This window comes from Sander vitreus, chromosome 21 (genome assembly GCF_031162955.1).
Source record: "Sander vitreus isolate 19-12246 chromosome 21, sanVit1, whole genome shotgun sequence".
Classification (NCBI taxonomy): Eukaryota; Metazoa; Chordata; class Actinopteri; order Perciformes; family Percidae; genus Sander; species Sander vitreus.
In genome coordinates, this window is record NC_135875.1 from 2,825,859 (window position 1) to 2,841,008 (window position 15,150).

Below are 15,150 nucleotides of genomic sequence, written 5' to 3' on the forward strand. Positions count from 1 at the left end.
CCATTTCTAGCCACTGGGGGACCATAGGCAGGCTGGGGGAGCTCATATTAATGTTAAAAAAACCTCATAAAGGGACATTTTCATGCCATGAGACCTTTAATATCTGTTTATTTATTGCAAGTAAAATAGTTATGCTGATATTCAACAACGTTATTGCATATCGTATATTTTCCTCATATCGTGCAGCCCTATAAACCGCCCTTTCATAATAGATACAATGCAGCATGCATCTTTGAGTTTGATATCAGAAGATCAGAGTCCTTACAGAGCCAATGTGATCCCTGAAAAAAATCAAAGTCATGCCACATTCCTGCTAAAGGATGCATGACACCGGCACAGTGGAGGATTTTAATGAAAATAAAAGTGTACTTGATGAGAGCAGACAGGTAAAAAGTAGAACTACACAGCATTACCTTACACACATTTGCTTATGTATGCCCTGATCTTAACAGAGCTTTAGTAAAGAGGATTTAATCTCACATTTCCGAGCTCTGCCTACAGTACCTTTGACAGTGATCTCTTTGATCTTCTTGGTTTTCTCGTCAATCCATTTCTCCCGGCGGATCTTCTCCGTGGCACTCATGAGCTCTTTTAACTTCTTGATTTCCTGTAGGGGGAAGGAGGGGGAATTATGGTGGTGGTCTGGTGTCAGAGTGAAGTGACAGAAATGTGACTTATTCAAGTCAAGGGAGGTACTTTGTTCAGTTTTTACGAATGAGGGAATAAAACTTACAACATCAATGTAAGCTTTATATCTAAATCTAAAGATGAATGAGAAAAGACTGAGGAGACTCACATGCAGACAGACTGTCCAACAGAAGTTGTGAGGGACAGACAAATGAAAGGAAAAAGGAATGGCAGAATGAGATGATGAGATGAGATGATCGTGCCAAGGATGACTGGGTTAGAGGAGAAAAAACAAGTTACCTCACACAACGGACCCAGAATTTGCCACACCTAAAAGCCAAGGAAAAAAACAGACAGACAAGGACAGTGAAGAAGTAGAGGAAGGCAAAGAGACGGGGAAAACAGAGAAAAGACAGTTAACAACGGCAGCACTGCAAGAACGCAATTATTACAACGAGATCACACAAGACGCGAAGCAGAAGCAGAAAAGCGGAAGTTGTTTGCAGCGACAACTTAGAACTACGCATGCAAATTCTTAAAAAGAAATCTTCACTGAAACATGGACTATAATTGTAGCTCGACTTTGTCAGCTGGTGGGAAAACCGTCTCACCATTTCATGTTGCTCCTGCATTTGTGCGATCTTCTTGGTGTACTTTTGGTCCACCTGCTTCAGTTCTCCCACCACTCCTTCACAGCGCTCATTTAAACTCTTCTTATCATTGATCAGCTGAAGAAAAGACAGAAACATATTTGAGACCACGAGGAAAGATAGAAGCATGTAAGGCCATGTACACACACAAGAAAAAATATGTGTCATATTAGGGAATCTCAATCAGCTGTGTTAAATATTTTAGACTAGGCACAGAAACTTCACAGCAAACTGGTCAACATGTCAGGGATCAGATCACATGACCAACTGCAGTTAAAGGTTGCTGTGATGACTCCTGTCCGTGCTGTAATGCAGTGTTTAATATTTTAACCACAAGAAATACAGCAAGTAAATCCTGGGATACTTGCTTGATAAAAATCAGTTATTGTGCAAGTTTGAACAACCGTGAAAAAGAGCGTGCTCACTGCTATAGAAACCCCACCTGTAAAAGACTGATAGTGTTCTTGGCAGGAGTTTAAAGAAAAAGTTTGTATTTAAAAAAAAAAAAAAACAGCTTAACTTGAACACACACACACACACACACACACACACACACACACACACACACAGAGGAGGAGGTAAGATAGGAAGAGGAGAAGAAAAGGAGAGGAGGAGAAGAGGAAAGGAGGAGAGGCAGAGAGGAGAGGAGTATAGCAAGACGAGAGGAAGAGGAGAAGAAGAAAGGAGGTGTTATTTGTCAGCTAACATGATGTCATGATGGACTAACTGACAAACCGACTGACTCTGATGACTGACCTCAGGCCTCAACACCAAGACGAGGCTCTGGCACACCTTTGATAGTCCTGCATCTAGCTCAAAAACCGTAACTCCTATCGCTTAATGTTTAATACTGTGAGAGATATACACAAACACGACCACACACACACATACACACAGACAGAGATATATCCACACACATTATCGTATAACTCGCTGTGCTTCCACACTAGCACAGGTCTATCTAGTATCTATCGGCACCTTCTCACAGTTTTTCTTGTCGTTATGAAAATGACAGGTCAGCTGTCAAAAAAAGCACTTGACATAGGGCGTTTTTTTTTCAGAAAAGTTGAACTTTTTTCCAACTTCAAAAAGACGCTCTGAGCTGCAGAAAAAAAACATCGTTGGCGTTTACAAAAAAGCAACCGGGACATTTTGAAAACACAGAGTCCATAGGATTATAACGCCGGAAACACAGTGAAGTGCCCTGAATAGCCAGGAAGCACTGCTATTTTCATTTCGGCGCCCATGTTATCCAATCTGCGCCGGCGGTGTGTAGGCTCTGTCATGTAAAACAGACGCTGGCAGCTTCATAAAAAGACGCCAAGTGTGAACATGGCCTAAGAAAGGTTGAATGCAGCTGGGGAGTAGATTGTGTTCGTACACCTACCTGATCGATGAATGTGAGGTGTCTCTGGATGGTGGCTTCAAATTGTTCCTTCTGGAGCTGGAAGTTTCTGTTCAGCTCCTTCTCGGTCTCCTTCACGTGTCTCACCGTGAGCTCCCTCTGCTGGGCCTGGTGGACGGGGGAGGAGAGAAGTGTGTTGTCATCTACAGCAGCTAATAAGACCAGGCTCATTAACATTTAGGCCTCCTGCACACTGCCTGCGTGGCGTGAGCGTGTCAGCTGCGTGGCGTGTCTGTTTTTATTTCGGCTCCCATGTTAACAGGTTAGAGCTTGCACACTGCCTGCGTGCATGCTAGAAATAGAACCGACGCCTATTTTTCACGTAACATGCAAGCGTGTTGGAAGCGATAGATTTATATGTCATTTTGACACAAATACATTTGATAAATGACATTTTGATGTTTGAAAGGCTCTAGGTTTTGACATAAATGCAGATATGAATGTATCGATTTTCAAATATTGCACCTGTCAATACAGAACGAAATATTCTGTAGCCTATTTTGCCATTAATATTGCCGACGTTGTCTTTGCTGTAATCAAATCAGTATATATTTATGTTTATGGGAAACATACATGTGAACAGACAAGGCTAGCAGCAGCAGCGCCGCGTCTGTTTCTGGCGTGTAAAGACATAGAAAACGCCACGCAACAGAAACGCCACGCTCACGCCACGCAGCCAGTGTGCAGGAGCCCTTAATGTGTGTGCATTTCCCCCACCAGTGCGCTCTGCAGCATGTTGACTGTGCGTTTCTTCTCCTCCAGCTCCAGCTTGATCCTCATCATGGAGCCGGTGATTTCGGCGGCGGTGGCAGACGCCTGCTCGACACCAACCAGCTCCTCCTCAGACAACACAGCCTGAGAACACGCAGGGGCCATTCGACACGTCAACTTTTTGGCATTTTGTTATCAATCAGGAATTCCCCCAACAACAGGATTAACATAATCTGAAAAGGGACAGACGCTGACCTCTCTGTGAGACCCTGAAGTAACCGAGCGTGGCCTCTCCTGTTCAGACTTCTCCATCTCATCCAGGAAGCTCATGATGCTCTGCAGCTTGGCCTCGGAGAGCAGGGCGCCCCCATCTGGCAGGGCCGGATGGTGACTCAGCTGGCCGTGACGCTCCAGGTTGTCAGTGGTCAGAGAGTTGGAGTCTCCGTCCTTTAATGGGACACAGTGGAGATGACATCATATTCACAATTATTTTGGTCAACATTGAAACCACGTTTGTTTAACACGATTACTCATTGAATTGTGGAAAGATGTTAAAAAAACAGTGAAATGGTTTAACAAATCAACAGTGAAAACACCTAGAACTGTGAAATTCCCCTTAATACTTTTCCTGTTTGGACCTTTCCTGTTTTTGTTCATTCAGAACACAAGACAAAATAAGAGTTTACCTGCAAAACGCAATGTGCAAAATAATGGCTTTTCTCGATTCTTCTGTTTCTGTGATCATTGGGAGCCAAAATTGTGATCGCGATTAAAATGTTGCACAGCCCTATCATTACATTAACAAAGTTTCTTTCTGGGCAAAGAAAAACAAAAGAAGTCTACTACATAATAGGGTTGCACGATATTGACAAAATGTGATATTGCGATATCGATTATGAATATTGCGATATCGATATAAATTTTGATATTTGTAAACATATGTAAAATTACGGGAAAACGTATCAAAATAGATTCATAACAAATTAAACAAGTTTTCTAACAACACAAGGTTTATTTCAACTGACGGTCATATTGGGCTGGTCCAACATGAATGAATAAATAATGACCATGTCTACAGAACAGGACATGTTTACTGGTTGGACAGTATAAATATATAAATAATGACCATGTCTACAGAACAGGACATGTTTACTGGTTGGACAGTAGAAATATATAAATAATGACCATGTCTACAGAACAGGACATGTTTACTGGTTGGACAGTAGAAATATATAAATAATGACCATGTCTACAGAACAGGACATGTTTACTGGTTGGACAGTAGAAATATATAAATAATGACCATGTCTACAGAACAGGACATGTTTACTGGTTGGACAGTAGAAAATATAGAAATAAAGACAACAGGACACAACTTTTCTTTCTCTTCTCTGATTTGTTCTAACTAAATATTGCATACTTAATGCAACACTTTGTATATATTGCGATGATGATATTGAGTCGATATATCTTGCGCCCCTAGATATAATATTGCGCAACATAATATTGCGATTATGATATTGAGTCGATATATCTTGCACCCCTACTACATAACTAGGAAAGGAAGCCTTTAGGTCAGGGGTCTTTAATGTTTTTTTAGGCCAAAGAAAGAGAGACTGAGAAGGGATCCCCTACTACATGTTGTGTAAAATGAAGTTGCATATTAAACTGGGCCTATAATAACGTGTAAGTCAGCCAAAAACTACCTAACCTACAGGCCAGTAAGTCTGTCATCAATGTTGTGTAAATGATGATTATCACAATCACAAATATCAGATTTATCTTTGCTAATAATATGTTGGATTCATGTTTATGTATATTTTCAGACATATTTTACCTTTTGGAATAAAAGAAAAAAACATAATAATTTCACCTCATCTATCCAGGCGTATTTCTCTTTGCTGTAGCACTTTGGCTCTGACAGCCTCTCTGGCTCCTCCTCTAACAGCTTCAGGGTGTCCAGCAGCTCGTTGAGGGTGGTTTTGGACTGAGCCCTGCTGGACAAAGCTCCCTGCCGCTGGTCCTCCACACTCACCGACCTCTGCAGGATCTCCTAGAGCACAGAGACAACAAACAGGCTTAGAATGGGACCAAATCAAAGAACTGCCTTAGCATTTTGCACTGGCAGATGGATTACACATCGGTAACTTTTTCCTCATTAAAAGTGCAGCTGGACATTTGTAATTATGTACCTGGGAACACTGGGAACCTCTGCAATTGGACAAAGCTGGGGAAACAGCTCTGAAGCTGGACAGCTCACCGAACTCAGCCACAACATTCAAATTGGAGTCTGTGGAAACATTTAATGGCTCCAGTCATTACAGGATTCTCTCACATACTATAGTTTCCTTTTATCTTGTCTTGAGAGGTCACCCGTTAACTTTTAGAGATGTTACCCCCTTGCTGACCACATTCATTTTTTTTTAGGACTGAGTGAACTGATTACTAAATGTCTGCACGTGTTAATATGTTCACACCTAGTGCATCACATTGTTTCACCTCATACCTTTTTCTGTAACTCCCTGAAGAAGGCTGGACGCCGAGTCTTATTCTAGTAGGAACATGCCAGATGTAATAAAGGCATTTGACCTTTTTTGCTCACTATATTTTCCATGTTATGCTACCTTTTAGAAACTTTAACTGGATATGAAGATGATGTGGCGTGCAATAAAGCTTACCTGTGTTCTTAGCTTTGACGTCTGTGGGCGACATCGGGCTGTTGTTGCTCGGTGAGGCTGGACTTTTGCCGGTCAGAGAAATCTTGGTGGGTTTCTTGCGTCCTACCACACCTGTCTGCCTCGAGCTGTCCAGCTCCACCTCAGCTGCATGCTGCGCCTCTGCAACCTGCTGGGCTCTTTTCTGCTGCAGCTCCTGTAACACACCACCAGAGGGAGACATTAGTCAATCAAGAATTGTGAAGCCAACTCAGTGTGATGGGATCGAATGATTGCTATAAAGCAGGGGGTCTTCAACGTTTTTTAAGCCAAGGACCCCTCAACTAAAAGAGCAGGGACCCCCTACTACATATGTTGTACAAAATGAAGTTGCATATTAAACTGGGCCTTCAATAACATGTAGAGCGGCCTAAAGCCTTTATACATACCTTTTTTTTCACAGAATACTAAACTATTAAAATAGCCTAATAATTGTTGGCACGATTGTATAAATCATGTTTTGATGTTAAACATACATGTGTCACAGTGAATCCTTAGGATGAACTGTGGATGGCCTTAGTGACTACCTTACCTATAGGCCAGTAAGCAGTGGGGATTTATATTTGCTAATAATATGTTGGATTCATGTTAAGACTTTTGAATTTTTTTTCAAAAATTAACAATGATTTGGAGGCGTCCCTGCAGTGACTCTGAGGACCCCCTAAGGGTCCTGGACCCCCTGTTGAAGATCCCTGCTATAAAGACATTGCTTTAAGGCTGACAGGGTAGTCCGGCGGTGTGGGAGTGTCACAAATGGCACATTTGTGTCATGTCTTGTTGTGTTCTTTAACCCCCAAATGTAGCACAGGCAGTATGTCGACGTACCGCCAAACATTCTATTTATCTGCTCTAATCATTAACGTGACTGTCGTTTATCTCCAAATATGACTGTCTGCCTGTAACACTGTGAAGAACACTCTTTACATGAAGCCGTTTTGTAGCTTTGATAAAACGATCTCTCATGTTTCTCCACACTCTCCAGCAAAATGTTTCTTCTTGTCCCAGTGTGGTGTCTCTCTCTGAACACACGTTTAAGGCTGTTTGACTCCCTGTGGTCTGTACATGGAGAATAACACAGATGTTTGTACAGACGAACCTGCTCTTCCCAGCCGACCGTGTTGAACTGAAAGCGCAGCGCGACAGCTTGCGGCGCCTTCGCGCTGGAAACGACAGCCGCGGTGACCTCCTTTTATGGCGCGCGCCCCTCTCGCCGGGAACACCGCGGCTACCATGAAGCTAGCTTAACCCTGAATCAGGGGTTTACAACGAAGAACATACCTCAGACGTGTTCACCTGGGTGGCAGCGAGGCGGGTCAGACGAGCTTTCTCTTTACGAATGAATTTCCGGTCGTTCTGCTGATGCTGCTGCTCCGGGCAAATGTCTACCTCCGTTCTGTCCTCCTGATCCTGTGAGGGACATACAGAGAGGATTCGTCAAAAACTCAGGAGAAAGGGAGAGATGGAGAAGGAAGGATGTGGAGGGTTAAGCTGTGAAGATACAGTTATTTACCTGGGAACACTGAGAGCCTCTGTGATTGGACGAAGCTGGGGAAATGGCTCTGAAGCTCAGCTCACCTAAGTCGGCCACAACGTTCAAATTGGAGTCTGTGGAAACACATAACGGATCCATACACTTATTAAAGAATCCTGTTCCATTATCTATGTTCAAAATACCAGTTCTTTGGCAACGGGACGAGGATATAAAGATGTTTTGGTGTTCAATATGGCTACTGCTGGCCAGGACTAGTGCCCTTAGTTTCAATAATACATAAATGATATTACCACTAGCTATTCCACACAACAAAATATCACAATAACTATAAGGAGAATAGACTCTATACTACAGTGAAGTCATTTCGTCACAGTAGTTTTAGGTGATTCCCAGACTTTTGCCTAGAAATCATTAAAAAAAAATCACTTTCCACTTTTTTTTCATGTTTTATTTTTTCCATTTTCTTTTTTACCTATTTTTTTTTTTTTATACATTTCTATGTATTATTTTTTTTCCTTAAAACAGAAAATGATGCATACTTGTTGTGCTGTATTATATAAGCTGTGTTCCCATTAAAACAAAATGTAATAAAAAATTCCCATTCAATCGTTTTCTTAATATTCCAAATCAGTTAGAATGACCCATGTCATCTTATAACGAGGATGAATGTAAATGAATGATGATGAATCTGAAGTTGAAAGAGCACAGAGCAGAGGCACACAGACCTGTGTTCTTAGCTTTGACGTCTGTGGGCGACATCGGGCTGTTGTTGCTCGGTGAGGCTGGACTTTTGTTGCTCAGAGAAATCTTGGGTGGTTTCTTGCGTCCAGCCCCACCTGCCAGCCTCGAGCTTTCCGGCTCCACCTCAGCTGCCTCGGCTACCCGCCGGGCTCTTTTCTGCTGCAGCTCCTGTAACACACCACCAGAGGGAGACACGGGACAATGTTGTAAACCATCATAACACAGGGCAGGGTTTCCCCCTGAAAAGTTGTGTTGCCTGGTGGCAAGTGGTAGATGCTAGATCGGATCCGCTAGACGTGTCGACGTCACAGGACGTGCATAGTGGGCGCGCCTTATTCTGCCTCCGATTGGCTTACCTAACCCTAACCAATCCCCACTCCCCATGCCTAAAACTAACTACGTCGACATGTCTAGCGGATCCGATCTAGCCTCTACGGTGGCAAGTGTCTTTATTTCGACGAGGGGCTCGACTGGGGCCAGTCACCGACTGATGGCAGTATTAATGTAGAGCCCAATAGTTTCCGTGACAACAGAATCATAGAAGGAATCGCAAAATTGAGAATTTAAAAAAGCTGTAAGACAGATTCAACAGGGCCCTACATTAACTCAACTGAAGATTGGAAAATATGACTAAAGTCGGGCGCCCCTCTCTGTCCCCTTCAATGTCTTCAGCTGTCCTGTCAAATAAAGGCCTAAAAATGCCCCCAAAAAATAAAAAATATAACTAAAGTCTAAGTTTCCACACTAGCTGCCCCATTGTAACTCAGTTTTTTTTTTCCTGCATTGAGGAATTTTTGGCACCCCCCCAAAATGGTTTTATTATGTACCAAAGGAAAATCACCAGCTAATCCCGCTGATTTTTACGTTGGTATTTAAATATTAATATTATTTTCTTAGGCGTTTTTGTTGATTTGGGTTTCATTTACTCAAGCATAATAGACTTTTTGTTTATCAAATTGACAGAAATAACTGACAGATTTCTGTCAAATAAGGTAAAACAGACTCATTGCCATTACTGTACGCGGACATGCTTATTGTTGTTCGTAGTCTCCAAAAAGGCCAATTCTGAGTCAGGTCAACCCTGTAACTGTAGTTTAAAAAACGTCTTAAAAATACATCAAAAAATAATTCAGTGGCTTAGGCCTGGAGGGGGGGGGGGGCAACTTATGCCCGGTGGAACACTGGCGGAAACCCTGCAGGGACAGCATCCACAAAGACGCTTGATTCAAATGTTTAAATCAAGCTAGAATTTGTGCTACATGTCACGGGGTGGGGGTCACAAAAGTGCATGATCTAATAACGTAGATGTGATTCCAAATGTAGTGTCACTGTGTCACAGTAAACGGTCTTATCTTAGCTCAAGCATCCACTCTCACTCTACTTTTTAGTTTTAGCTTGAGAGGAGTTGTCTATGTTAGGCAGTGTGACTCTGCCATTGAAGAATCTCCACTTGAAGAAACCATTGAAACACTAGGGACCTATTTTTATTTACCAGGCAAGATGTGAATAGCAAAAGATGCTTCTAAATTGCATTATGTGAAGAATAGGATGCAATGTTTTTGGAGCTTGACACATATATTCCTGTATGCATTGCTTTGTATATGCGAGACCGGAAGCTATTATGTTAAACATCCATATTGGTAATCCAATGTGGGATGGGCCAAATGTTTGGCATGACAACGGAAATAAAAATAAATGAAATAATGAATGAAGGATTCAAAGTCAGGCTATCTCAGTCTCTGCTGCATCAGTTTTTCTTTCAGTTTATGGACGTGCAATACTAAAACTGCTGCAGGTAAGTCAGAGGCAGAACGCACCTGGATGGCAGCCAGGCGGGCCAAACGAGCTTTCTCCTCACGAATCCGTTTCCTGTCTTCGTCCTTTTTCTGCTGCGGCTCCAGGCGACCGTCCTCCTCCATTCTCTCCTCCCACTCCTAAAAGAGAAAGACATGGATAGTGTTAACGCAGCAGCGATGGAAAGAGATAGATAAGACCAGTTAGACCACGGAGAATAAAAAGGTAGGAGTGAAGCCGCCTGGGGATAAAATGGATACCTTTCTTTTACTGGCAAGGATGCGTTTGAGTGCTGTCTGGTTAGTGTGCTGTCTCTTGGCATGGCGTCTGTACCAGCGCTGGATGGTGACTGCTGCCTGGTTCACCTGCTGAATAAACCTTCAGATACACAAAGGAACTGCTATGAGTCACACAACAATTGACAGAAGAACATTACCATCAATAGAAGAGTAAACACTGAGTAGAAACTCTGTGGAAACTAGGGCTGTCAAAATTGGCCAAAAATGAAATCTCTCTCTCTCTCTGGAGCGTGCAGGAGACAGGACAGGCCGCAGATTATACCGCGGTCACGGAGCTGGAAGTAATTTGGTTATTAACAACCGAGTCTCTTGCTTTTCCATGAATTTGTCCGACGGTATTTTCTTTGCAGTTGAACATTTACGCTAGCATCTTTGTGGCGTCTTCTTCTTAGCCCTTGTTGTTCGTTTACTTTCGGTACAGGACAGTCGCATTATACAACGTCATCAACACGCCCACTCGCTCGCTGTCCCTCTTCCCGTTGCGGAGGAGGGTCTGGCTAGTCCACACAGCATTCTGGGATGGTCGAAAAACGTGCTCTGGTTTATTGGCATTTCTTTACACCAATCACAATCGTCTTGGGCGGTGCTAAGCTCCCGGACGGAGCAACGGGGCCTCTGCAAAATAGCCTCGGGAAGGAACTTGTTTTGGTGGAACGTGTACGTTCAAAAGTAGGGCTGGGCAATATATCGATATCGTGATATGAGGCTAGATATCGTCTTAGATTTTGGATATTGTAATATCATGATATGACACAAGCGTTGTCTTGTCCTGGTTTTAAAGGCTGCATTACAGTAAAGTGATGTACTTTTCTGAACTTACCAGACTGTTCTAGCTGTTCTATTATTTGCCTTTTCCCTACTTAGACATTATGTCCACATTAAGTGTGAAGATATTTTGTTAAAGCACCAATTGTCAACCCTAGAATATCGCCGCAATATCGATATCGAGGTATTTGGTCCAAAATATTGTGATATCTGATTTTCTCCCTATGGCCCAGCCCTATTCAGAAGTTGTTTTAGTCGTGCGAGAGAAACCTCAGATTGGACAGCTGTCTGGATTTAGAGATCTGAGGAGCAGTTAACCATAGTGAAATGAAAACGTCATCGATATAAACTAGGCTCAATCAGACAGGAACGCAGCAGCAGCCCGTTAACAATGCAGATGGGTGTGATAGTGCCATCTTTTACTCTCTTATAATATTTGAATATACATTTTCATATTCAAATCTCTGTTTGTTATTTTACTATTTAAATATATTTTCCAATTCAGAATATTCGTTGACAGCCCTAGTGGAAACTGTGGGTCTGACCTCTCGGCCTCCTCCTCAGTGACCTCCCTCCTTCGAGACAGGCCGGGGCTGCCGCGCTGCGCCGACACCGGAGATCTGTTGTTGGGGGTGCAGGACGCCGAAGAGAAGTTCTTCTGGGACTTTGTCAGCGAGCTGTTGTCTTGTGACACCTCGTCGTTTGCCGTGGCCTTCAGGATGTTGCTGAAAGCAAAATAGGATTGGGAATCATGAGAAACCTCACACGAGGTCTCTTAGAAATTGAGTTTGACTGAACACATGCCAATATTTCAAGTAGGGGTGCACGAGTCAGAAAATGTCACAATTCAATATCGATTTTTAGGTTCACGATTCGATTCAAAGACGATTCACAGTATGTAAATGTAGTTACTTTTCCTGTGTGATTGCAGTAGACATACAATAAAAAAAATAAAAATGAATCGATTTTTGGAATTCTGAGTCGATTTTGACTCGGCAGAGCTTGAATCGCGATTCGAATGTGAATCGATTTTTTTGCACACCCCTAATTTCAAGATAGTGATAGTTGATCTTTGAGCCGATATTCAGTAAAGGTTTTTCTATTTTCCTTAAGCCACTAACAGCACTTTGACATTGCTGCGAAAAAAAACCCTCTGATTATGATCATAATCATGTATAACGCTGACACAATCAGTTACCATAAACAACCAGCATAGCAGTGCTGATCACATAAACAATACAGTAATTATGACTTTGAACAAAACACATGGTTTGCATTGTTTTGGAAGCAGCTGTCACTAACTGGCTGATATCAAACATTTCTTTTCTTCAATGCCCCTATCAGCCAGCATTGGCTGATAGGCTCTATTAACCCCCCAAACAGGTTCATTTTCAGGACATACTTAAACGACGGTCTCTGGTTGGAGCTCTTCGGCGTGAGTGGTTTCTCAGAGTAGTTGTTGTGTAAGATGGTGGTGACAGAGTTCCCCACCGCTCCCTTGTTGCTCCTGGGAAAAACAAAAAGACAATGACAGTGCTGTCGTTTGTTTGCGTCGAATACTGAGAATGCCACTGCCACCTTTTTCACCCACCCTTCAGTAACTGATACTGTACATGCTTTGTAACAGGGTCTTACCATATTACAAACTCCAAGCCCATTCACACAGTTTGCATGGGAGAAAAAGGTGCCACTGTGTGGGTGGAATTCCTGAAGGCAGTATCAGCTGCCATGATCAACAGGTATGTAACATGAGAAGCAGCTACAACATCCAGAATGCAGCCATGCAAGGAGTCATGGGACAGATGTTAGGCTTGTCCCTGTTCTACCTGGACTATTGTGTGTGTGTGTGTGTGTGTGTGTGTGTGTGTGTGTGTGTGTGTGTGTGCGCGCGTGCGTGAGTGGGTGAGAGGGTTGCACAATATGTCGTTTTCTTATCGTCATCGCAATATACACATCGCGAAAGGCTGCAACATATCAGGAAATGTCAGTAGAAAACTGCACTTTAAAATGTAGTGCTGCCTTTAATTTCAATTCAATGGTCAATCTGAGACTTTAATATCTGTTTATTTATTGTGAGTAATATCATTATCACAATATTCAACAACGTTATCGTAATTTTCCTCACATCGTGCAGCCCCTGTGTGTGTGTGTGTGTGTGTGTGTGTGTGTGTGTGTGTGTGTGTGTACAGGCCAGTTGCACCCAGTTCTAATGCTTAATTAACACAATACAATGAAGAGAACGTTGCTCCCAGTTTACTCCGTCTATACACTGTAAATGGTCATTTGAACCACCGACCTGCCAGTTGGTAGATGAGTGAGTGAGTGCGTTCGTGCGAGTGTGTGTGTTTGTGAGTGCGTGCTTGCGTGTGTGTGTCAGAGACGCTGCCCACCTGTTGTTGGCAGTGAAGGTGGCAGCCAGAGCGATGCCAGGCTCTCTTTTCTTCAGGCCGGGGGGAGAGTCCACGCTGCCAGTGCTGCGGGGGCTCGAGTGCACGGGGAAAACTCTGGGCTGATCGTCCTTAAAAACGGGAAACATGACCGCGTTACACCATGAGCTACTGTCAACTTTGACCCCCGACATCTTTTTAATGTTTGGGGAAAAAAAGGAAACACTCAAACTGTCTTTAATATTGGCTAGGCCTTTTAGGCTAGCTACTTAGCATAGATATTATAATGATCCAGGGCCTCAACTAATGATTGTTTTCATCAGCGATTAATCTGCAGATTATTTTCCCGATTAATCGGTTGGCCTATAAAATGTCAGAAAATAAAAAATGTCCATCCCAATTTCAAAGTCCATGGTAAGTCATGGTCAGTCCAAAACCCAAATACATTCAGTTAAATATGATATAAAACAGAAAAGAGCAGAACATCTTCATATTTGAGTGGCTGAAAACAGCACTTTCTGCCATTTTTGCATGAAAAATGACTTAAAAGGATAAATGGATTTTTCTGTCAATCGACTAGTCGATTAGTCGACTAATCGTTGCAGCTCTATAATGATCAAGATGTATATTAAATCTAATGTGATGACAAGTTTAATGGTTAATACGTTTGTTTGTTTGTTTATGTAGGACACTTTCATCCGAGGCAAATTCCACACAAGAGTACTTATTGTGATTCTGATTCTGTCAAGAGTGTGATTGATGACAAATACCAGGATGTTCCATGTGGTTCTGTCTGGCGAGGCTTTGCTGAGGCTGGCCAGTTTCTTGCGTCCATCTGAGCTGCTGTCAAACAGGGCCAGGTAGTCCTCACTCGGTTCCTGACTGGGAAACACACACACGCCAGCCACGGGTTAAGCTTGAATTGATACTTTTGCGTTAAATCTACGCCGTGGCTACGTACATAGGTACGTGGAGACGCGAACCTACGTCGGACCCTACGCCGTAGCCTGACGTGCACCTCTCGAAAAATGTCACGGCGACGCACACCGCTCGGCCGTGGCTTGGTAGCTTTGCGTTTCCCCCCCTGGTTCTCCTTCTCCATAAACAACATGAAATCAAGGAGAGGGTTAACTTCTCCTGCTCCAGATTTCCCACCGTGGTCAGAAAGGTCAGGGGAGACACTTTGTTCCTCGCACTATGACCCTGGAGTCGGTTTCGCTCTGAAGCTAATCGCCAGTCACTCTCTCAACCACACACTCCCCACACACATGCTGGCCCTGCTGAGATCAACGCACACACCAACGCACAAGTATAAACTTCAGGCCACTCCGCGCAGAACTTACAGAGAAAGATCTGCGTGGAGCCTCCGCAGTAGAGCTGCACGATATGAGGAGAATATCTCATTGCGATTATTTTTGACTGATATTGCGATTGCGATATGATTCATGATATTGGAGGGAATGATCGTTTTTGTGTCATTATTCTAATTTTTTTTTATTGAAAATTGTTAACATTATATTATAGTGTGATTTTTGCAAGGATCTGTACCAAATAAAGATTTTTTC

At 42.9% G+C, this 15,150-nt stretch overlaps 1 protein-coding gene across 2 annotated transcripts in view; it reads right to left on the reverse strand.

Moving 5' to 3' along the window:
• Positions 1 to 15,150, reverse strand: part of cep131 (centrosomal protein 131) — a 32,182-nt gene that overhangs the window by 11,601 nt on the left and 5,431 nt on the right. Inside the window, exons 4-20 of one of the 2 annotated variants that reach the window (XM_078279311.1) lie at positions 14,356 to 14,467; positions 13,589 to 13,716; positions 12,601 to 12,705; positions 11,744 to 11,923; positions 10,395 to 10,512; positions 10,158 to 10,274; positions 8,325 to 8,508; positions 7,618 to 7,712; positions 7,386 to 7,514; positions 6,072 to 6,264; positions 5,586 to 5,683; positions 5,267 to 5,446; positions 3,649 to 3,840; positions 3,400 to 3,537; positions 2,665 to 2,790; positions 1,239 to 1,355; positions 505 to 607 (exon numbers count right to left, since the gene is read on the reverse strand). In XM_078279311.1, the coding sequence (XP_078135437.1) occupies positions 505 to 607; positions 1,239 to 1,355; positions 2,665 to 2,790; positions 3,400 to 3,537; positions 3,649 to 3,840; positions 5,267 to 5,446; positions 5,586 to 5,683; positions 6,072 to 6,264; positions 7,386 to 7,514; positions 7,618 to 7,712; positions 8,325 to 8,508; positions 10,158 to 10,274; positions 10,395 to 10,512; positions 11,744 to 11,923; positions 12,601 to 12,705; positions 13,589 to 13,716; positions 14,356 to 14,467 (2,315 nt within the window). The remainder of the gene's footprint in view (positions 1 to 504; positions 608 to 1,238; positions 1,356 to 2,664; positions 2,791 to 3,399; positions 3,538 to 3,648; positions 3,841 to 5,266; positions 5,447 to 5,585; positions 5,684 to 6,071; positions 6,265 to 7,385; positions 7,515 to 7,617; positions 7,713 to 8,324; positions 8,509 to 10,157; positions 10,275 to 10,394; positions 10,513 to 11,743; positions 11,924 to 12,600; positions 12,706 to 13,588; positions 13,717 to 14,355; positions 14,468 to 15,150) is intronic. The other variant, XM_078279312.1, reaches the window with a different exon arrangement.